This window comes from Vipera ursinii (assembly GCF_947247035.1).
Source record: "Vipera ursinii genome assembly, chromosome: 16".
Taxonomy (NCBI): Eukaryota; Metazoa; Chordata; class Lepidosauria; order Squamata; family Viperidae; genus Vipera; species Vipera ursinii.
Window position 1 is genome coordinate 5,534,063 of NC_139529.1, and position 24,222 is coordinate 5,558,284.

General features: G+C 43.0%; 1 protein-coding gene across 1 annotated transcript in view; it reads left to right on the top strand.

The window, feature by feature from the left end:
• The window catches only part of CDK5RAP2 (CDK5 regulatory subunit associated protein 2), a 62,865-nt gene extending 42,294 nt beyond the window's left edge, over positions 1 to 20,571 (top strand). The window contains exons 20-31 of the mRNA XM_083374873.1: positions 156 to 281; positions 1,690 to 1,806; positions 1,940 to 2,289; positions 3,654 to 3,720; positions 4,224 to 4,437; positions 5,406 to 5,527; positions 9,179 to 9,430; positions 11,835 to 12,070; positions 14,030 to 14,164; positions 14,812 to 14,950; positions 16,909 to 16,955; positions 17,769 to 20,571. Coding sequence (XP_083230999.1) covers positions 156 to 281; positions 1,690 to 1,806; positions 1,940 to 2,289; positions 3,654 to 3,720; positions 4,224 to 4,437; positions 5,406 to 5,527; positions 9,179 to 9,430; positions 11,835 to 12,070; positions 14,030 to 14,164; positions 14,812 to 14,950; positions 16,909 to 16,955; positions 17,769 to 17,825 — 1,862 coding nt within the window. The 3' untranslated portion in view covers positions 17,826 to 20,571. The remainder of the gene's footprint in view (positions 1 to 155; positions 282 to 1,689; positions 1,807 to 1,939; positions 2,290 to 3,653; positions 3,721 to 4,223; positions 4,438 to 5,405; positions 5,528 to 9,178; positions 9,431 to 11,834; positions 12,071 to 14,029; positions 14,165 to 14,811; positions 14,951 to 16,908; positions 16,956 to 17,768) is intronic.
• The last annotated feature ends 3,651 nt before the right edge of the window (positions 20,572 to 24,222 follow it).

Below are 24,222 nucleotides of genomic sequence, written 5' to 3' on the forward strand. Positions count from 1 at the left end.
GAAGTTGGGGTTGGAGCTGATTTTGAAGGTTTCTTCCCAATATCTGGAGGACCCATCACTGAGCAGGGAGGATTTGCAGCATCCTTAAGCCAACATGGCTTCCCTGCTCCCTCCCAACCTAAGCTGATTAGGGCCGATCTCTGGACTTTCTTCAGAGCTGTTGATGGAACATCTCCAAGAGATACGCTTGCTGAGGCATCGGCTGGAAGAATCCATAAAAACTAATGAGCATCTGAGGAGGCAGCTGGAGCAACAGGTCCCAGCTCCTGGCCCAGACCAAGGTAAGATGCTGGGGTATGCAAGTCCTCAGAGACCCAGCAGCTCTGCTCCAGTGGCAGGGTGTCGCTCACACTTTTACATTTGGGTTGCTGCCCACCACCCCGCACAAGTCACCCAGAGGGCACCAGATGCAGAGACATCATCGAGGCACTGATGATCATCCTTGGTCACCACGCAGCACTGACGATGTTACCTGGTTGGGTCATGAAATGTCTGCAAGAAAACCACTAAGCTCAGAGAACACCAAGGACCTTGCAGTCCTCCTCCTCCTCCCCCTCCTCCTCCTCCTCCCCCTCCTTCTCCTCCTCCTCCTCCTTCTCCTTCTCCTCCTCCTCCTCCTTCCTGCAAATCACCCTTCCTTTTAGCACTGATAATGTTACCTAGTAGGGTCACGAAATGTCTGCAAGAACACCACCAAGCTCAGAGAACACCAAGGACCTTGCACTCCTCCTCCTCCTCCTCCTCCTCCTCCTCCTCCCTGCAAACCCCTCTTCCTTTTAGCTCTGATGATGTCATGAAATGTCTGCAAGAACACCGCCAAGCTCAGGCAACACCAAGGTCCCCCACCCCACCCCGGTTCAACCCTTTTCTATCACCGCAGATATACCAACCCGGGACGCAGATGACCCGTCCCTCTGTGTCGTGTTGTGGGCTGGAGCAGCTCCCCTCCAAAAAAGAGCCCATTTTGCTTTGCACAACCGCCCTCGTCCTTTGGCAAAAGCCGGCTCCAAGCGGCAGGATCCTCTCCCTGCCAAGCTGTATCGACCGGCTTCTGTTGAGGCAGCTGGAATCCTGGATCAGCAGGAGAGCTCAAACACCAGCCAGCCAACCCTGACGTTCCCCCTTCAAAAAATAAAATCAAATAAAATCAAAACCTGCGGCAATTTACTAGGGTGTTGTAAATGACAGCAAAGCTGTCTGTTTACAATCTCTGGCTGGTCGCCCAGACTAAATAGAAAAACCACCATTATCAGGAAAAGATAATAGCCAGCTTGGCTGATATTAGCCCAGGATCCAAACTCCATTTGGGATGACTTGCTAAAAAGTCCAGCTGGATTCCTCCCCCCCCCCCCACGATAACCTTCAGAATATTATATTGGGGATAACTATCTTTTCATCTCTTCTTCTTCTTCTTCTTCTTCTTCTTCTTCTTCTTCTTCTTCTTCTTCTTCTTCTTCTTCTTCTTCTTCTTCTTCCTCCTCCTCCTCCTCCTCCTCCTCCTCCTCCTCCTCCTCCTCCTCCTTCTTCTTCTTCTCCTCCTTCTCCTTCTCCTCCTTCTCCTTCTCCTCCTTCTCCTTCTCCTCCTCCCCCCGCCCTGCTTTGTTTAAATTGTTCTCATCCGGGGAAGCAGTCTTAATCTTTACTGATCCAAAGACGACTCCTAAATCACGTTTACGTATATATTTATAGACTTGGCCAACGTTGCTATCCGGGGATCGGAGCAACTTAATTCCCTGACTTCTGAAATTCATTTCCTGAGGCAGCAGAACCAGACTTTGAACGCCATGCTGGAGAAAGGATCCCGAGGTGAGATAATGGGGGGGGGGGAGTGGGGGGGGGAATGCAAAGAGGCTTGATCATTTTCAGTTGGAAAGCAGTAAATCACAGCACCGTGATTTTTTTTTTGCTCCCCTTCCATTCTTGGCCTTGTCTTCTCAAGAAGATGCTTTATCTATGGAGATTCTCAGTCATCGGCGTGTCCCAAAGGTGCTTTTTCAACAGGCAGCTGGACTTCCTTTGTTTTTCCCTGAAGAGCTTTCGCCTCTCACCCAAGAAGCTTCTTCAGTTCTTCAGAAGGCAACTGGGCTCTGCTTTTCCTCGAAGACGTTTCGCTTCTCGCCCAAGAAGCTTCTTCAGTTCTTCAGAAGGCAACTGGACTCTTGTTTTTCTTTGAAGACCTTTTGCTTCTCACCCAAGAAGCTTCTTCAGTTCTTCAGAAGGCAACTGGACTCTTGTTTTTCTTTGAAGACCTTTTGCTTCTCACCCAAGAAGCTCCTTCAGTTCTTCAGAAGGCAACTGGACTTTGTTTTTCTTTGAAGACCTTTTGCTTCTCACCCAAGAAGCTTCTTCAGTTCTTCAGAAGGCAACTGGACTCTTGTTTTTCTTTGAAGACCTTTTGCTTCTCACCCAAGAAGCTCCTTCAGTTCTTCAGAAGGCAACTGGACTTTGTTTTTCTTTGAAGACCTTTTGCTTCTCACCCAAGAAGCTTCTTCAGTTCTTCAGAAGACAAATGGACTCTTGTTTTTCTTTGAAGACCTTTTGCTTCTCACCCAAGAAGCTTCTTCAGTTCTTCAGAAGGCAACTGGACTTTGCTTTTCCTTGAAGACCTTTTGCTTCTCACCCAAGAAGCTTCTTCAGTTCTTCAGAAGACAAATGGACTTTGTTTTTCCTTGAAGACATTTCGCTTCTCATCCAAGAAGCTTCTTCAGTTCTTCAGAAGGCAACTGGACTGTCTTTGTTTTTCCCTGAAGAGCTTTCACCTCTCACCCAAGAAGCTTCTTCAGTTCTTCAGAAGGCAACTGGGCTCTGCTTTTCCTCGAAGACGTTTCGCTTCTCGCCCAAGAAGCTTCTTCAGTTCTTCAGAAGCCAACTGGAACTTTTGTCTGTTTTTCCTTAAAGAGGTTTCTCCAGTTCCTTCGGCAGCATCCTCAAGGAAAAACAAAAGTCCAGTTTACCTTTCGAAAAAGCACCTTTTGGACAAGTTGCATTACCAGCAATCGGAGGAAAGACACGGCTGACAGACCGATGCCCATTCTAGAAGAAAATTCCCTGCATTGTTCCTTTTGTGCTTTGCAACATTTTGTACCATAAACTGGAGCAGATTCACAATCGGCTCTTGCAAAACCCGAGGCTGAATCGTGAGTTATACGGGAGAAATAAACCTCTTTTTCTTTTTTTTTCTTTTTTTCCCTGCTCATCACTCTCTGAGCTATTTCAGGAGTTACATTTTTATCCTTTTGTGCAAGTTGTCTTTTTTTTTTTTTTTTTTAGCCGCGCCACCAACGAAAATTGGAAACGCTAAAGTCTTCAATTGACAGATCGGCTTCTATTTCGGGTGGCAGCTCTGCATCTCGCATTTAAAAACAATTCTCCAATTCCTTAGAGCGGCACAGGTGGTCCTCGGCTTACGGCAAACGGAGCCCAAAATTTCTGCCCCTAAGCCAGACGGTCGCTGCCACAGTGATTAAGTGGATCACTTGTGGTTGTTAAATTAGTCACGTTGCTAAGTGGAGCTGGCTTCCCCGTGGATTTTGCTTGTCGGAAGGTCGCAAAAGGGGAGGGCTTCCCTGTGACTCACAATAGTTCGCTTCGTGCCATCTTGCTTGCATTTTGCTTGCCATCCTCCCCAATGGATTTCCACCCTGGATGGCCAGCCTCAATTCCCGTTTGTCATTTTATCCCGTGGGGTTTTTATCACCTTGAACAATAAGAGTTTGGGCGGTAGAGAAACACTGTAAGAAATGACCCACAATGACACGAAGCAAATTGTGGCCCTTCAGAAGGACTGGAAGAACAGGGTATTGATTTAATAAAGTGGCCTCAAGTGCAAATACAATTGGAGATGTGAGTTGGCTAGAAAAGAGCTTATAAGCTGGAAATATTTTTTTTATTAGGCGGAATATTAGAAAAATACGATGAGGAAGTATCGCACGTATTAACAGCAGTAAGAATTGTATTTGCTTAGCACGGGAAAAATGAAGAGATGATCAAGAGATGATCACTGGGCGATGTAGAAATGGACAGATCGATACTGAAGGATAAAGAAAAAGAAGACATAGAATAATTTTAAAATACGGGACGTAGTTTATCGTTGGCCGGAAAAAAAGGGGGTAGAGATTAGGAATGTGTGATGAAGTAAAAAAAAATGGACCCAGACAACAGGTTGTTTACTAAGCACTTATGATCTGCAAAAATAGAAAATTAATAAAATGATTATGTATCAGAAGGACTTGAGGCTCACCTTGCGGAGAAGCAGAAAGAAAGCGAGGCCTTGCGAGAATCCTTGGCCCAGAAGAACCTGGCCATTGAGCGTCTTCAGAAGGACCAGGAACATCTCAGAAAGGAGAACGAGAAGCTCCGGGAACAAGTGGGGAAAGGAGAGGTCGAAAACGAGGGTCTGACCCACGAAATTTACAACGTCAGGAATGAACTGAACAGGTGATTCTTCAATCCACGGTGGGAAAAACAGAGAGAACTCCCCACGGTGCAAAGTGGGGAAGGCGAGCCAGTTGTTTCCCAGAAGAGCATCTGGAGAGTCTCAACCATCCAGCGTCGGTGCTGTTCAAAAAAGGCGACTGGACTGTCTTTGGTTTTGGTCCTCGAAAAGATTTCACTTCTCACCCAAGAAGAACCGAAGAAGCTGCTTGGGTGAGAAGTGAGATGTTTTCAAGGAAACGTCTACGGAGATTCTCGGCCATCCACGTTCAGGGTTGTCCTGAAGGTGCTTCTTTTCCACGAGGCAACTGGACTTCCTTGTTTTTCATCGGAAGACCTTTCGCTTCTCATCCAAGAAGCTTCTTCAGCTTTGACCGGATGGTGGACAATGGAAGGATTTATATTCCTTGCAGACCGCTGGTCATTTGCACTCTTTCTGAGAGCTGTCGAGGCCACTTGGAGCTCCTCAATCCTTCCATTCCCCACCATCCAGTCACAGCTGAAGCAGCTTCTTGGAGGAGAAGCGAAACGTCCTCAGAGTACGTCCTCAGGGGCCTCTTGAAAAAGCACCTTTGGGGTTTTCGAGGAAAAGGAGAACCCCAAGAAAGTCCAGTTACCTTCTTGAACAGCACCTTTGAGTTGTTTTCCAGAGGTTGCTAAAGAAAAACTCTCTACGTTGTTCCCCCCCTGGGTGGGCGGACGGTCACAGATTCTTCTCCCCTGGGTTGAATTTTATGCAGAAGCGTGAGAACTAGAGTTAGAATGCAGTTGACCTTCTGGACTTTGCATAGACTTGAAGACCAAATTAGAGGAACGACCCCCAGCATCCACTTCCTTTATGGAAAGTCAGGGTTCAGGAGGAAGGTTTGAAGGGGACTTGACAACCAACACGGTTGTTGGCACGATCAGATCACCCTTCGTGATGCAGAATTGTAATTCCACGCTGACTGCTTTTGCTTGGGATGCCCCAGGTTGCAGATGGAGCTGGCCACCAAACAGCGTCAGCTGTCGGAGAGCGACAAATTGTTGTGTTCCTTGCGAGTGGAGCTCAAGGTCTACGAAAAGCTGGACGAAGCTCTCCGGAATGAAAAAGGTAAAGGAACCAGGTACAAATGGTTCAAATATAAGAGCCTTGGTGGAGCAGTGGGCTAATGCCTCCTTAAGTAACACCAGCTGCCTGCAATTAGTGCAGGTTCGAGTCCCACCAGGCTCAAGGTTGACTCAGCCTTCCATCCTTCCCAGGTAGGTAAAATGAGGACCCAGATTGTTGGGGGCAATTAAGCTGACTTTGTAATAATGCCGCTTGGGGGGTGTATGAAAGCCCTAATAAGCAGGCATATACATAGAATGAAGGCTACTGCTAAGCTTGTAAGCCGCCCTGAGTCTTCGGAGAAGGGCGGGATATAAATGGAATTAAAATAAAAAAAATAAATAAAAATAAGGGAACTGGAGGCTAAAACATATAAAGAACGGTTGCTGGAATTGGGTATGTCTAGTCTAGTGAAGAGAAGGACAAGGGGGGACATGATAGCAGTCTTCCGATCTCTCAGGGGCTGCCCCCAAAGAAGAGGGAGTCAAGCTATTCTCCAAAGCAGCTGAGGGCAGGACAAGAAGCAACGGATGGAAACTCATCAAGGAGAGAAGCAACAGTGAGAACAATTAACCAGTGGAACAACCTACCTCCAGAAGTTGTGAATTTTCCAACACTGGAAGTTTTTAAGAAGAGATTGGGCAATCATTTGTCTGAAATGGGTATAGGGTTTCCTGCCTGAGCAGGGGGTTGGACTAGAAGACCTCCAAGGTCCCTTTCAACTATTCTGTTCTGTTCTATTATTTCTATTTCTATTCTGCTCTATTCTGTTCTGTTCTATTATTGTTTCTATTTCTATTCTGTCCTGTCCTGTTCTATTATTAATTCTATTCTATTCTATTCTATTCTATTCTATTCCCTATTCTATTCTATTCTATTCCCTATTCCCTATTCCCTATTCCCTATTCCCTCTTCTATTCCCTATTCCCTATTCCCTATTCCCTATTCCCTCTTCTATTCCCTATTCCCTATTCTATTCTATTCTATTCTATTCTATTCTATTCTATTCTATTCTATTCTATTCTATTCTATTCTATTCCCTATTCCCTATTCCCTCTTCTATTCCCTATTCTATTCTATTCTATTCTATTCTATTCTATTCTATTCTATTCTATTCTATTCTATTCTATTCTATTCCCTATTCCCTATTCCCTATTCCCTCTTCTATTCCCTATTCTATTCTATTCTATTCTATTCTATTCTATTCTATTCCCTATTCCCTATTCCCTATTCCCTCTTCTATTCCCTATTCTATTCTATTCTATTCTATTCTATTCTATTCTATTCTATTCTATTCTATTCTATTCTATTCCCTATTCCCTATTCCCTCTTCTATTCCCTATTCTATTCTATTCTATTCTATTCTATTCTATTCTATTCTATTCTATTCTATTCTATTCTATTCTATTCTATTCTATTCCCTATTCCCTATTCCCTATTCCCTCTTCTATTCCCTATTCTATTCTATTCTATTCTATTCTATTCTATTCTATTCTATTCTATTCTATTCTATTCTATTCTATTCTATTCCCTATTCCCTATTCCCTATTCCCTCTTCTATTCCCTATTCTATTCTATTCTATTCTATTCTATTCTATTCTATTCTATTCTATTCTATTCTATTCCCTATTCCCTATTCCCTATTCCCTCTTCTATTCCCTATTCTATTCTATTCTATTCTATTCTATTCTATTCTATTCTATTCTATTCTATTCTATTCTATTCTATTCTATTCTATTCTATTCCCTATTCCCTATTCCCTATTCCCTCTTCTATTCCCTATTCTATTCTATTCTATTCTATTCTATTCTATTCTATTCTATTCTATTCTATTCTATTCTATTCTATTCTATTCTATTCCCTATTCCCTATTCCCTATTCCCTCTTCTATTCCCTATTCTATTCTATTCTATTCTATTCTATTCTATTCTATTCTATTCTATTCTATTCTATTCTATTCTATTCTATTCTATTCTATTCTATTCTATTCCCTATTCCCTATTCCCTATTCCCTCTTCTATTCCCTATTCTATTCTATTCTATTCTATTCTATTCTATTCTATTCTATTCTATTCTATTCTATTCTATTCTATTCTATTCCCTATTCCCTATTCCCTATTCCCTCTTCTATTCCCTATTCTATTCTATTCTATTCTATTCTATTCTATTCTATTCTATTCTATTCTATTCTATTCTATTCTATTCTATTCTATTCTATTCTATTCTATTCTATTCTATTCCCTATTCCCTATTCCCTATTCCCTATTCTATTCCAGTTCCGTTGAAACTTTGAATGGTCCTTAAACAAACTGGTAAGAGATTACCTGAACTCTGAGGCCTGCAACTTTCCATGCATCGTCTGTCGTTCCACGTTCTGCATATCTCTGGTGAGATTTTTGCTAGCTTTTGAAAACTTGCCAGATTGATCCTGATTTTCTTTTAATGGGGTTAGGGCCACCGGAGCCCATCTTGGTGGACCCTGGCATAAAGTTTGCCCTTTGCAGGTTGAAATTTTTTTTGAGTTCCTTGATTTGGGCGATCAGATATGCAGGTTTCAAGCAGAGAAGCTGCCTTTTTCTTTTCTTTATCCTCTGTTCACACCCTCCTCTTCCGCGCCTCGTAATTAGGACACTTTCTTACCGTTATTTAATCTTGAGCAAGCTCATCTTCTCTTCTCAACCAGGTTTTTCAAACGTCCTTCAGAATTTATCAATCTTCTTCACTCCAGTCCTTTAATATACGTACTTTTTTGCCCTGGGTATGCAACATTAGCTTTTATAGTCAAAGTGAAAAATAATTTTTGGCTCTTATTAAATCTTCGGAGAGTGAAAGCAATTACTAGAGAGGGTTATACGTGCATACATGCGGTGGGGGGACTGCGTTTGTGTGCATGCATTTTTTTTTCTTTGTAAAATCATTATCTACTTTTTGGAGCTGGCTCACATTCTGGATTGTTCAGCATTTTGACCGTCACCATTTTTACTAACAACAACAACAACAATAATTGGAGAAGATAACAAAATACAAAGACCTACAAATAGAAATAGAACGACTGTGGCAAAGGCAAGCAAGGGTGGCACCAATAGTAATAGGCGTCTTGGGTGCCATCCCAAAACAACTTGGACACCATCATCGGCATTGACAAATTCGCCATCAGTCAATTGCAAAAGGAGGCCTTATTGGGAACTGCTTCCATCCTGCGACGATATCTGTAATACCATCAAACATCCTCATCCGCCTATCCCAGGTCCTTGGTAAGCACTCGATAGGTAGACAGAAATGTCAAACCCAGTCTGAACATCTGGCTGACTGTGCGATGATCAATAATAATATTGATGACGATGTCACGGTTGAAACAGTTTACAAGAACGTCAAGGCAAGGATTTCTTTCTTAAAGAGCATCATTATTATTTATAATAATAATAAATAATAATAAGAGTTGGAAGGGACCTTGGAGGACTTCAAATACCTCAAATATTGGAAGGCTGCTATCATGTCACCCCTCGTCCTTCATTAAACTGGACATACCCAATTCCAGCAACCGTTCTTTATAAGTTTTAGCCCCCAGCCCTTTGATATTTGTTCATAATAGTAATGGTTTTCTTTTTTTTCTTAAATCCCCCCCTCCAAAAAAAAACAACGAACACCCTTTAGATCGTCGCCAGAATGGAGCAGACGAATGCTGGAAAGATCAGAAGCAGCCTCTTGAGTTAGGTGAACTGTTGACTGAAATCCAGTTCTTGAGGAAGCAGCTGGAGCAGAGCATCAAGTCCAACCAGATGTTGCACGAAAAAGTAGAAGAGCAGCTGTGTCTAGGAAAGGGGGAGAAGAACTACTCGGGGCCAGCTGTGCAGATCAGTTACCTTTTCAGCCACGAGTCCCAACAACTTCAGACTGGCATCAACGGTAGGGAGAAACGGTCTTCGGCCATCAATGAAGGAGAATATTTGTAGCTCAGGGTTGAAATGTTTATGTTTATGTTTATTGGACTTATATACCGCCCTTCTCCCGTAGGACTCAGGGCGGTTCACAAGGAATTTAAAATAACAATACAAATGACAAAAGTTCAGAACAATTAAAATAATCAAATTTAGTCCTTGAATAAAATAAAACCCCTGTTAAACTCCAATTAAAACCCAATTAAAATAAAATTACAATTAAAATTCTCAGTCCTGGCCAGAAAGCTCAAAGAGCCAGGTCTTCAGGTCCCGGCGGAATGAACGAAGGTCAGGGGCAGTCCTGAGCTCTATGGGCAGCTGGTTCCAGAGGGCAGGCGCACCCACAGAGAAGGCTCTCCCCCTGGGTGTTACCCGCCGGCAATCTTTTGCCGGCGGTACCCTGAGAAGGCCCTCCCTGTGGGAGCGCACAGGACGAAAGGAGAGAACCTTGGTGCTCTCTGAACTTGGTTGTTCACATCGAAGCCACCATTACCATGGGTTGGTCAGGAGGCATCACCCATACATCCTTCCTGGAGACTCTGTGAAGTTTGGGGTGGGTGGGGCTCATGAAGTCTGCTCCTGTTTGGGCTGGAGGGTGATTGCCAAGGTGGCCCTTCAGGATTTTGAGAGCGGCTCCCGAGATTGGATTCTTTGGGGAGGAGGGAACTCAGAAACCTCCAGCTCTTTCTGAGACCTCTCTTCCCAATCTAAGGAGCCGCGCTCAAAATCCTGAAGCACCAAGGTGGTGGCCGGGAAGCCCAACTTAAAAGCTGAAGAGTCGAACCTGTTTCCTGTAAACTTTTTCTTAACTGAGCAGCTTGTTTAAGATAAGAGTCTTGGCCATGCATTACTTGGCAATGATCAATAGGAGCTTTGGAGGGTCCGTGAATGAACCAGTACAATTTATGTTGTGCCCTGGGGGAGCGTTCTCTCTATCCACACCCCCCCAATCCCCCACCTCCCCCACTGCTATTAAATCAAAGTTTCCAACCACCTAAAGCTTCAGGGAAGACAGAAGCATCGGCGTGCCATGCAAATTTGAACGGGGAAGGGAACATCTACTGCCACAGGACGTAATGGATGTCCCTTAGCTCAGAAGACTTAGCAAATAAATATCCCCACTTGGACGTCTGACTTCATCCAATACTTTTGACCTTGTCAAGCCATCTTAAAAGATTGCAAAAGTAGGCGTGCGTGTCTCAGAGCCATTAACTCCAAGGGGATTAGGAAATAAAAGAGAAAACTAGGGTGAGCCTTTGGTCTCTATAATGGAGTCGTCCAGGGTTGGGCTTCTTGTTCACTTGAAGGCAGAAGAAGAAGACGTGGACGGAAACTAACCAAGGAGAGAAGCAACCTAGAACTAAGGAGAGAAATTTCCTGACAGTGAGGACAATCAACCAGTGGAACGGAAGTTGCCTCCAGAAAGTGTGGGTGCTCCATCACTGGAGGTTTTTAAGAAGAGACTAGACAATTAGTCAGTGGAACAGCTTGCCACCAGAAGTTGTGGGTGCTTCAACCCAGGAGGTTTTCAAGTGTCTGAAATGGTGTAGGGTCCCTTGCGTGAGCTGGGGATTGGACTAGAAGACCTCCAAGGTCCCTTCCGACTCTGTTATCCTGTTATTTTGAATTCAAGGGAAGTAGTAAATAAGAAAAAGGAGGCACTAGGACAGGGGTCTTCAAACTTGGCCCTTTTATGACTTGTGGACTTCAACTCCCACAATTCCTCAGCCAGCGTGCCTGGCTGAGGAATTCTGGGAGTTGACATCCACAAGTCATAAAAGGGCCAAGTTTGAAGACTCCTGCACTAGGAGGACAATCTAGAAGACCTCCAAGTTCCCTCCCAACTCCGTTATTCTGTTAATTTCATCCAGTTCTTTAGAAGCAGAGGAGCTATATGGTTTTCAATTGCCAGAGGAGTAGAGAAAATGTATGGGTCATGGGTTAATAATAATTTAATTTAATTTTAATTTTTAATTTTAATCCCATTTATATCCCGCCCTTCTCCGAAGACTCAGGGCGGCTTACAATTTAAAGCAGAAATCAATGTGCTTAGCAATAGCCTTCATTCTATGTATATGCCTGCTTATTAGGGCTTTCGGCCCCATCTCAGGCGGCATTATTACAAAGTCAGCTTATTGCCCCCAACAATCTGGGTCCTCATTTTACCTACCTCGGAAGGATGGAAGGCTGAGTCAACCTTGAGCCTGGTGGGACTCAAACCTGCACTAATTGCAGGCAGCTGGTGTTACTTAAGGAGGCCCACTGCTCCACCAAGGAAATAATCCACAGAGGAAGACTTTTGATTGCCACCTCTACACGTTGCGTAAATGGAGGGTAGCTAACCAACATCCTCTTCCATGCTTCCCCTTCAGAGCTGACTTTCAGCACCCTGGACAGCCCCTCCCATTGCAACCTGTTGACCAACAAGACCAGAGAGATTTGCCCCGTCCCCAGTCACTGCGTGTGGGCAGACAAGAACGGCCAGCATATTCTCGGCTTGATCGAAGATTACAACTGTCTCCGGAAGCAGGTCACGGAAGGGCGGAAGCAACTGTCTAAATTGGAGCTTCCCCTCAAAGAGGCAGAAGCTCTGGATTCTGCGGCAACAGTAAGTGGCGTGGCCGAGACGCTGAATGGGTGGGGTTCTCACGGAACCACAGATCTTCTAGAAGAGTTGAGGACGGAGTGTCAGGCACCAGGGGTCCATGTGACGTTGCCATAATGGAGAGGAAGGGTAAAATAAGCTGTCCTTGGTCCAGATGAGCAAAGGAACCTGGTTAATATCCTCCTAGTTTTGTTATCCTCCCTAGGAGCAACGCTGGAAGTGCTCCAAGAGTGGATGTTTTTAAGAAGAGATTGGACAAACATTTGCCTGAAATGGTAATAGGGATTCCTGCCTGAGCAGGGGGTTGGACTAGAAGGCCTCCAAGGTCCCTTCCAACTATTCTGTTCTGTTCTATTCTATTCTATTCTCTCCATTTCATATTCTATTCTATTCTATTCTATTCTATTCTATTCTATTCTATTCTATTCTATTCTATTCTATTCTATTCTATTCTATTCTATTCTAATTTCCATTCCATATTTTCTATTCTATTCTGTTCTGTTCTATTCTATTCTATTCTATTCTATTCTATTCTATTCTATTCTATTCTATTCTATTCTATTCTATTCTATTCTATTCTGTATTTCTATTCTATTCTATTCTATTCTATTCTATTCTATTCTATTCTATTCTATTCTATTCTATTCTATTCTATTCTATTCTAATTTCCATTCCATATTTTCTATTCTATTCTATTCTATTCTATTCTATTCTATTCTATTCTATTCTATTCTATTCTATTCTATTCTATTCTATTCTATTCTATTCTATTCTACCCTACCCTACCCTACCCTACCCTACCCTACCCTACCCTACCCTACCCTACCCTATCTCCTATCCTATCCCTCCCATCCCATCCCATTCCTCATCCCATTCTATTCCATATTCTATAACATATCCCATCCCATTCCTTTTTCAAAGGGACTCACATCCAAACCAGAAGACATTCCAGAGGACATTCTCCACCCCTTCACCTCCTTTCTCATCCGCTTCTCCCTTTGGCACTCCGTTTCCTCCGCTCTCTCGCCCGTCTTCCGAGGAACACATTTCGCCTCGGCTCCCGATAGATGGGAAGCGTTTAGAAGGTCTGCTAAGGGAGAAACATCCATAGTGCCCCAAATTGACGTTGGGGGGTCATTTGACTTTCAAATGACGAGACGTGGAGGGCAAAGCAGGAGAGCAGGGGAGTCTGTTTTTTCCACGGAGCCCAGTAAATGTAACCCATTATTAATTACCGTTATTGATTAGGGCTGCATTCCTGCTCCTCCGGCAGCCCCCCCACCTCCGTCCTTGAATAATGCATAATTTTGCTATCTTTTTTAATGGAATAAATTAGTTTTGCCTGACTCGGAATATTCACACTCATCAGCCCCCAAACTGTAGCTGACTTTTCTTCCTTCCTTCCTTCCTTCCTTCCTTCCTTCCTTCCTTCCTTCCTTCCTTCCTTCCTTCCTTCCTTTCTTCCTCCCTCTTTTCTTTCTTTCTTTCTTTCTTTCTTTCTTTCTTTCTTTCTTTCTTTCTTTCTTTCTTTCTTTCTTCCTTCCTTCCTTCCTTCCTTCCTTCCTTCCTTCCTTCCTTCCTTTCTTCCTCCCTCTTTTCTTTCTTTCTTTCTTTCTTTCTTTCTTTCTTTCTTTCTTTCCTTCTTTCTTTCCTTCCTTCCTTCCTTCCTTCCTCTTTCTTTCTTTCTTTCTTTCTTTCTTTCTTTCTTTCTTTCTTTCTTTCTTTCTTTCTTTCTTCCTTCCTTCCTTCCTTCCTTCCTTCCTTCCTTCCCTCCCTCCCTCCCTCCCTCCCTCCCTCCTTCCTTCCTTCCTTCCTTCCTTCCTTCCTTCCTTCCTTTCTCCTCCCTCCCTCCTTTCTCTTCCTTCCTTCCTTCCTTTTCTTGCTCCACCCCACTTCCCCCCCCCCCGCCACCCCAGGATAAAATTTTTCTGATCTCCTCTCTCCCGGTTTCTCCTTCTGCAGGTTCCTCTGAGCAGTTTGTCTGCCACCTTCCGGGCGGTCCAGCAGAACCTGGAAGAAGCCGCCCGCCTGTTAAACCTCCTCTGGAGGGTCTCCTTGCCGATGAAGGTGGTCCACGCTGCGGCATACTCCCTTCAGGTGAGGGTCCCGGTGGGTAGGAAGGAGAGGGAGGGTTAGGGTTAGGGTTTCAAGCCTCCCAAAAGCCGGAGAGAGGGTGTCATGGTAGAGGCACGCCAAGAAATCCTCTCTTTTTTTTCCCTCCTGACCCTGTGGGACCTTCTGGTCTCCCATTGAAGGTTGATGGAGATTGTCAGCCCTCCAGCTCATCGTTGTCCCAGAGATGCTTTTCCATGACTTCCTTGTTTTTCCTGTGAAGACATTTCCCCCCTCATCCAAGAAGCTTCCTCCTTCCATTCTCCGCCATCCGGTCGAAGAGCTGAAGAAGCTTCCTGGATGAGAAGCGCAACGTCTTCGAAGGAAAAAAAAAGAAGAAAGCCCAGTTGCCTCCCGGAAAAAGCATCTTCTGGGTCTTCCCTTGAAGGTAAACCTGGTTAATGATGAGCTAATAGAAGGAAACCTTTCTGGACTTGGCCCATAGGTTTTTTTTCCATTAGGTGCAATAACATGGTTGAAAAATGAACCTACAGATATTTGCCACTCTTGTAGAAGGACATCTTCTTGAGAAGAAACATTCTCGCTTTCCGCCATGGCGGCGTCCGGTCCAGCTTTGGGAAGCCCAAAACCCGTCATGGGAAGGAAAGCTAACCCGCCTCCTTGCCCTGCAGGACGAAAGCCTGAAGTCCGAGGTCCTCAAGCTACGTCGGAAAGTGGCCGAACAGGAGAAGAAGCTCTACAGCATGGCCAGGCGCTTGTATTCCACCAGCCAGCTCAAAGAAAACATGGAGAGGGTCATCATCGATCAGTGTGAGTGGGGGGAGGGGTGTCTTCCATCCGCCCTGTTCCTTGTCCTGATTCTGGGCTTCACAGCGGCCTAGGTGGGCACTGGAGGCTCAACTAGATCAACCCCGTGGTCTGACCTGGTGCCATTTCCCTTCTGGACAATCATTCGTCTAAAATGGTCTAGGGTTCCCTGCCTGAGCATGGGGTTGGACTGGAAGGCCTCCAAGGTCCCTTCCAACACTGTCATTCTTTTCTGCTCTGCTCTATTCTGTTCTGTTCTATTCTATTCTATTCTATTCTATTCTATTCTATTCTATTCTATTCTATTCTATTCTATTCTATTCTATTCTAATTATTTCATTTTCCTATTCTATTCTATTCTATTCTATTCTATTCTATTCTATTCTATTCTATTCTATTCCGTTTCTATTCTATTCTATTCCATTTCTATTCCATTTCTATTCCAATTCTATTCTATTCTATTCTATTCTATTCTATTCTATTCTATTCTATTCTATTCTATTCCATTTCTATTCCGTTTCTATTCCGTTTCTATTCCATTTCTATTCTATTCTATTCTATTCTATTCTATTCTATTCTATTCTATTCTATTCCTATTCTATTCTATTCTATTCTATTCTATTCTATTCTATTCTATTCCATTTCTATTCCATTTCTATTCCAATTCTATTCTATTCTATTCTATTCTATTCTATTCTATTCTATTCTATTCTATTCTATTCCATTTCTATTCCGTTTCTATTCCGTTTCTATTCCATTTCTATTCTATTCTATTCTATTCTATTCTATTCTATTCTATTCTATTCTATTCTATTCTATTCTATTCTATTCTATTCCATTTCTATTCCAATTCTATTCTATTCTGTTCTATTCTATTCTATTCTATTCTATTCTATTCTATTCTATTCTATTCTATTCTATTCCAATTCTATTCCTATTCTATTCTATTCTATTCTATTCTATTCTATTCTATTCCATTTCTATTCTATTCTATTCCAATTCTATTCTATTCTATTCTATTCTATTCTATTCTATTCTATTCTATTCTATTCTATTCTATTCCATTTCTATTCTATTCTGTTCTGTTCTATTCAATTCTATTCAATTCTATTCTATTCTATTCTATTCCATTTCTATTCTATTCTATTCTATTCTATTCTATTCTATTCTACTGTATTCTATTCTGTTCTATTCTATTCTATTCTATTCTATTCTATTCTATTCTATTCTATTCTATTCTATTCCATTTCTATTCTATTCTATTCTATTCCAATTCTATTCTATTCTATTCTATTCTATTCTATTCTATTCTATTCTATTCTATTCTATTCTATTCTATTCTATTCTATTCTATTCTATTCTATTCTATTCTATTCTATTCTATTCTATTTTACATTCCATATTCTTTTCTGTTCTGTTCTGCTCTGCTGTGCTCTGCTCTGCTGTGCTCTGCTCTGCTCTGCTCTACTCTACTCTACCCTACTTCCTTTTCAGCTCCAAGTAGCAAGCTAGATCTCAGTTGGGAAAGCAAGTAGGAAATTGACTCGCCATAAGGCAATGTCCGGTTGTGAATGTTCTGGAGTATTTTAACAGAATTGCAGAATAACGGAGTTGGAAGGGACCTTGGAGGTCTTCTAATCCAATCCCCTGCTTGACCAAGAGGCCACCATTTTTTTAATGGCAAATCCCAGAGTCGTAAGTCCGAATCCGCTCTCCCAAATGGGCTTGTGTTTTGTTTTTTTTGGCCATTAGATAGATAAGATAACCTTTATTGTCTTTTTCTTGTTGTTGTTTTGCTATGGGCACCTTGGCAGCCATTAAAAATGATTTTTTTTACGTACATCACACACATTGTTTTTTTTAATCTTTAAACATTAAACAGCTGGTTGTGAGGACTGCCCCTGGATGCCTAGGGCAAACTCACCTTCTCAAGCCAAACCAACTCTCTTTTCTCTTTGCAGTGGCGTTAACGCACAACGTTTTAAAAAAGGCCAGAGGGAACCTCGAAGTAAGTAAAAGCGCGCACACACACACACACACACACACACACACACACACACCATCCTCCTGTCTCTTTTCAGTTTCGACTTTCCTTCTTCCTTTTCTGCAAGTCTTGTCTGGTCTTGTGAATCATCCGTCTTGCAAAAAATAAAAAAAAGCGATAATTGGGATCTGAAAAACCGATTGGCCACCGCCCTCTCGGGGAAGGCGCTTCAGATCCCCTCTCCGTCCAACCAATCCTCGGGCCTCGGTGTTGCGGTATTGTGCTTTCCGATTGGTCCCTAAACGGGTGACGGTTGCAAACTGATCGCCTCTTCCGAGGTCTGCGTTCTTCCTTCCTTCCTTCCTTCCGCTTCCGTTAAGAATCTTTCGCCCCATCAATCAAATCATCAGCTCTGGCAAGAGGGAAGACGACGGGATGTCTGAGAAGAGGGAAGATCGAAGCTTATTTTATTTTTTACTTATTTATTTTAATCCCATTTATATCCCGCCCTTCTCCGAAGACTCAGGGCGGCTTACAATCTAAGCACAAATCAAATGTGCTTAGCAGTCTAGCATATCAGGGAGGGGGGAAAAATGTGCCCTCCCCCCTTTTATTTTGGCTGCCGTTTTTCTGCAGAATTTTTCTCGACCCTCTCTGCACAAAAAGCTCCCTGGGATAGCTAAAGTCTGTTCCCTGTCCTGCTAGATTTCATGGCACGGGGAATTGTTCTACACCTCCTCGCAGCCTGTCGGAAATCCCACTACCCCTGGAGAAAGAGGTTGTTTAGTTGTGGCTGTGATAGCCCCCTTCACGCCAAAACGTGCTTTTATTTCCCAGGTTCAGCCCTCGGAGAACAAAGCCGCTCCTTCCAGCCTCGCCAAGAAAAGAGTTTAAGCGAAGGCTTCGGGTCCCACAATAAAGACCATGTTCCTTTGCCGAGCCGATGCTTCTGACTTCTTCTTTACCTCCGAGGCCTTAACGTTCCTTCCCTTTGCACCCGATTACTCCAGCATTTTCTACTACCCTGATGCCTTCTGGAGATCCGGACTTTCAACGTTCTTCTCTTCACCAGCCCCAGGGATGGTAAATTTTGGTAACAATTTTTTTGCCCCCCCCCCCCTCCAGTTTTCTCTGGCTGGGCCAGAGAAATGCTCTGTGAAAATGCCAGAGGCATGAAGATGGATCTGCTGGCAGAAATGTCCGAGAAGGCTCAGTTAATTCAGGCAGGCTGAGTTTTTTGGGGGGGGCGCGGGGAACTTGGAGGCGCGCGTGAAGATAGATAAAAGCATCGCGATTCTTTGCTCGAAAGTCTTACCTAGCTTTGCGGGCTTTCTGATCTGCATCGGCCCAGCCAATCCGAGAGGACACCGAAATGAAAAGGAAATGGAGAAGTTGGCTTGCAGAGCGACGAGTTGCTCTGATCCCCCCCCGACCCTCGACGCCCTCTCCATCCCATAATTGCAGAATCTTGCTTTTTTTTCCCCCTTTGCAGCCCAGATGGAGGAGCTAGCCCCTCTTAAACCACAAAAATGGGTTGCTCCTGAGCAACTGCACTTTTTGATTTTTTGTTGAAGACCTTTCGCTTCTCATACGAGAAGCTTCTTCAGTTCTGCTGAAGATCTGCTGGAGTTCTTCAGAACTTAAGAAGCTTCTTGGTGCCCCTTGAAAAAGCACCTTTGGGATAACCCTGACCTGGATGACTAAGAATCTCCATAGACATTTTGCAAAAGTTACCTGTTGAATATGGGGGAAGGGGGGCTTATTTTTTTGGGGGGGGGAGGGCTGCCTTTGAAGTGGAAAAGTCTTTGCTCACTGGGCTGTAAGGAGGACTTTTCCACCATTAAACTGCAAAGGACCTTCTGCTTCCCCACTAGAGTAACTGCATCTCAATTGCCGCTCGCCATCTTGCCTGCCTGGACAATGTGCGACGTTATAAAGTCCCCCCCCACTCGGATTCTCATGGACCGGAAAAGTAGTCCATAAAGTTGACAAGGTCCATCTTTAAATGCCCTCTCCATCCTAAACTGGAGAGTAGATTCCAGTTGGGCTTTAGATGTTGTCCTTTGAGAAGACCCAGAGTTCCCGATGTTTCCCCAATGGCAGGGTTGAAATTTGGAATCCCCTTGCTGATGAGTATCTCCCATTGTATGCCTGTCCTCACTAAGCTGTTAAAAAAAACCCCCAACATAATTCAAAGTATGGCTTTCATTTTAAAAAAAATGGCCATCTTTTGTTCTGTAATATTCCTTTCGAGCATTCTTGCATTCCTGTAGATTATTTTAGGATGTCTTGGATTGTGATATATTTCTTGTTTGCTATGCCATCAGATTTGTATAACTATAGAAAAGTCCATTTTAGAGAAGTCCTTTTAAGATAGGATTTAAAAGAAGTATTTATATGTCGAAGTCTCAGTTGGGTACACCAACGTCAGTGGAAAACGGGTGATCAAGCCGTCCTCATCAACCTGGATGTTTCTCAAGAGTCTTATCCCAAGATAATTTTAATTCCATGATGTTGCTTTTACTGCATCTCTTATCTTCTCCTTTCCCAGACTGATAACTTCTTTCATATTAGGAAGAAAAAACACACAGAAGTGAATCGGCCCTTAGGAACCTAGCAAGATTAAACCGTCCTAGGCATCAAAATGTCTTAATTTTTCCTGAGACCCTCCAGGCAATTAATGCCAGCAGAAATACTAAGCAGAAATAATTAAAATGATAACTGGATGTTTGGTTAGGGTTTTTTTCAGACAGCCAAGGAAATGTAGAAAGCTAATTCTACATTGGTGGAACAGAGATGGTTCCCCTTGGTCCATGCTTCTGGAATTTGCCAGGTGTCTGGATTGTGTTGGTAGACTAGATCAAGGGGTCTACATTGGCTTGGGAACAGATGCTGTTGGACCACAGATCCCATCATTTCAACACTGGCTTCACTTGGTGGGACCTTTAATGATATCTGACAGCTTGTGTGTCAAACCATCTCTTTGATGCTTTGATCTATTGAGGACAGAGGTATAAGGAAGTGGGCACTTCTCTAAGCACTAAAAGCCCCCTTGATCAGAAGTTCCACCTTATTTATCAAAGAGGTGGATTCTCTCCAGAAATTACTAAGAAATAGAAGATGAGTAGTTACTAGGAGGGGAAAAAAAACCCCTGAAAAATCAGAACTTCTAGATAGCCTTCAGCTTTCAGCAGGGAATAAATTAATTCTCCATAAAAATCTCTCTCCTTTCTGTCTTGGCTTACATCTGGACGGCTGGATTCCACCTTTTTTTTCATTGCTTTGTTTTATACGGTACACAGCTAATATATATATATAGTTAGAGAGAGAGGGGGGAGGGGACGCGGTGGTTCAGTGTGTTAGGACGCTGAGCTTGTCGATCAGAAGATTGGCAGTTTGGCGGGTCGAATCCCGAGTGCCACGTAACAGAGCGAGCGCCTGTTACTCGTCCCAGCTTCTGCCAACCTAGCAGTTCGAAAGCACGTAAAAATGCAAGTAGAAAAATAGGGACCACTCCGGTGGGAAGGTAACAGCGTTCCGTGCGCCTTTGGCGTCTACACACACATACATACACACATCCTACTATTAAATACAGTACATTGTGTTGTTTAAGTGTTTAAGTTTAAGTGTTTAAGTTTAAGTGTTCCCTTTATTTTTATATATATATATATATATATATATATATATATATATATATATATATATATATATATATATACATATATATATATACATATATATATATATATATATATATATATATATATATATGCAAATTATTCAAATTGCTAATAAAGAATTTGGGAGGCTAAGATGATCATTTCGAACTCTTTATGTTCTCATCAGTTAGTCATACCCTTTATCTGAGATTCGAACATGGGCTGATTATATATATATATATATATATATATATATATATATATATATATATATATATATATATATATATATTCCCCCTAACTTAAAACGTGTGTGCGTATGGAGGGATGGATTTATGCTCCAGCTGAGTTGTATGTAATAAAGTGTGAGTCGAGCAAATTGATTTCAGAAACAAGATGTTAAGGTCCACCTTTCCAGTTCAATAAATGGATCCCTTGTTGTGCTCTGTGTGTGTGTGTGTGTGTGTGTTTTTCTTTTTTCGTCGGAAATTACCACGGACCACCTTGAACTTCTCAAACATCTACATTGCATCCCTTTATTTTTCTTTGTCCATAAATACTTCGCCGACAAGCAAAGTCAAGGGGACGGGGAAGCCAGATTCACTTAAGAACCATCTTCCTAACTTACCAGCTGCAGTGTCTCACTTAACAACCATGGGAAAAAGGATTCGTAGGAGGAAACCGCTAACGAAGCGATTCCTCCGTAATTGCCGGCGAGAAAACCAGGGAAAGGCATTTTGCAGGGGGGGGGGAGTTAGCAGGTGGAACTTTTTTTTTCTTCTTCCCCTGCAAAATTTTGACCTAATTAATTTAAACAGCGCCGCTCCCACCCCCACCCCCAGTTAAAAACAGCCCCGGGGGAAAAACGAAATCTCTAAGAAGAGCAATATTTTAATGACTCTAACCTAGAATCGTTTCGCGAGGAAGCCAAAAAAGAACGGTTCGGGGAAATCAAACTAGGTTTGTGACCAGACTCTTGAGATGGAATAAACGGTGGGGATTTTCCCCACCCCCAGCTATATGTATATAAAAAAAACCCCTTGAAAATGCAGCACTTCCAATTCATCCCAGCCAATGCACAGAATGGCACAGGAGCCACGAGAGACGCCGCCGCAAAAGATTTTTGCCCTTTAAATATCTCTGCCTGGAAAAAAAAATGCAAATTGCCACCTGAAGAGATTTAAGTATTCATATATCCAACAATTTTACGGCCCTGGAAATTAAAGCTGGGCTCTTCGTGATTAATCAAATAATAACCAAGCTGAGGTGTGTGTGTGTGTAGTGGGGTGTTGGGAAACTCTTCTGATTAGGTGGAAATGAAAGCATCACAAAACTACTCAGCTCGTTGCTAACATATTCCTGGGTTGAGTTAAGGGCAAAGTAGGGTGAGGTTGTTATGAATGTCCATCACTGGAAGTTTCTCAGGAAGAGACTGGAAAAGCCATTTGCTTGGAATGGTGTAGGGTTAGGGCAGGGGTCTCCAAACTTGCTAATTTTAAGACTTGCGGACTAATTCTATTCTACTCTACTCTACTCTATTCTATTCTATTCTATTCTATTCTATTCTATTCTATTCTACACCTATTCTATTCTATTCTATTCTATTCTATTCACTCTAGTCACTCATGTGCTCGTGACCTCTCGTCTAGACTACTGTAATACTCTCTACATGGGGCTGCCCTTGAGGTCCACCCAGAGACTCCAACTTGTGCAGAATGCAGCCGCGCGAGTTGTCTTGGGAGCTTCCCGATACTCCCATGTTACACCTTTGCTCCGCGAGTTGCATTGGCTACCGGTTGCTCTCCGGGTGAGGTTCAAGGTGTTAGTTATGACTTACCAAGCCCTTCATGGCATGGGTCCGGATTACCTACGGCAACACCTGCGGCCGGCGTCAACTTCCCTCCGTCCAGTGCGCTCCCACAGAGAGGGCCTCCTCAGGGTGCCGCCGATCAAAGAATGCCGATTGGTGACCCCCCAGGGGGAGAGCGTTCTCTGTGGGTGCGCCAGACCTTTGGAACCGCTTAACGGTTGAGCTCCGGATGGCCCCCGACCTTCGCTCCTTCCGGCGCGATCTCAAAACATTCTTTTTTGAACAAGCTGGCCTGGTCTGACGGGATGGGGTTGGGTTTTTAAAACTAGTTTTAATTTTAATATGGATTGATTTTATGGGCATGATGTTTAATGGTTTTTTAATTTTTGTATTCGATTTTTACTGTGTATTGCCCTGTTCACCGCCCTGGGTCCTTCGGGAGAAGGGCGGTATAGAAATCAATTTATTAAATTAAATTAAATTAAATTATTCTATTCTATTCTATTCTATTCTATTCTATTCTATTCTATTCTATTCTATTCTATTCTATTCTATTCTACTCTACTCTACTCTACTCTACTCTACTCTACTCCACCTATTCTATTCTACTCTATTCTACTCTATTCTATTCTACTCTATTCTATTCTATTCTATTCTATTCTATTCTATTCTATTCTATTCTATTCTACTCTATCTACTCTACTTTACTCTATTCTACTCTACACCTATTCTATTTCCTAATTCCATATTCTACTCTGCTCTTAATCTAATCTAATCCTAATCTAATATAATCTAACCTATTCTTGTAGTGTAAAAAGCAACACAATCCCTGGTAATCTAAGAGGAAATTATCTGTATTGGATTTATTTCATTTCAAATGTATTGCCCCTTCCCCCCCACACACATCTCCAGCCCCTGCATTAGAGGTGGGGTCTTTTCCAGAGGCCCTTCTGTTGGCCTTTCATCTACTGAAATGGCAGAAGTTTATTTGATGCATCCCCTAGGTTCCAGACTGCACAAGCCTATATAACATAATCCAGATGGCGCTTGTCTGTTTATTGTTCTCTCTCTCTCTCTCTCTCTCTCTCTCTCTCTCTCTCCTCTCTGTCTCTTGCTTTCTCTCTCTCCTTCTCTTTCTGTCTCTTGCTTTCTCTCTTGCTTTCTCTTTTTCTCTCTCCATCACTGTCTCTCTCTTTCTCTCTCTCCCTCTCCCCCTCTCTCTTTTTCCCTCTCTGTCTCTTTCACTTTCTCTCTCTCTCTCTCTTTTGCAAGCCAGCAGGCCACGGACAGGCGGTGGCGGGTGAGGATGTTCTCCTGCCTTGAGGCCTTCCCGGTTTTGCAGAGTTTTATCAGCAAATGAGGCCGGACAAGCCAAAAGATGTGGCTATTTTTGATAAGCTGGTGTCCAACAGAGATTTAGGACGCAAGCTGGGCCTGTGCGTCATTCCGGGATGGGGAAGGTTTGGACTTCCAACGGGCGGGGAATTGTCAACGCCGACACAACCACCACAGAACCGTTAGCATGGCAATCTTTAAATTATATTTTCCCCCAAAGATGCTTAGAGCTTATATCATTGAATTATAAAGCGATCTGGCAGCTTTTATTGATGATGTGGAATGTGCCTGACAGATGCATTTATACTAGATAAGCGCTCAAGTAGCTGGTGTAATGGCTTATTAGTCTAGTTGTGAGGCAAAACAGCAGATTGAATGAATCAGGGTGTAGGAACGTAGGATTTTTGCTGTCTTTCCCCCTCCCCTGTTTTTTTTTTTGGTGGGGAGAGGCTGTTTCTCTTTCCCCCCCCCCATGCTTACCATCTGC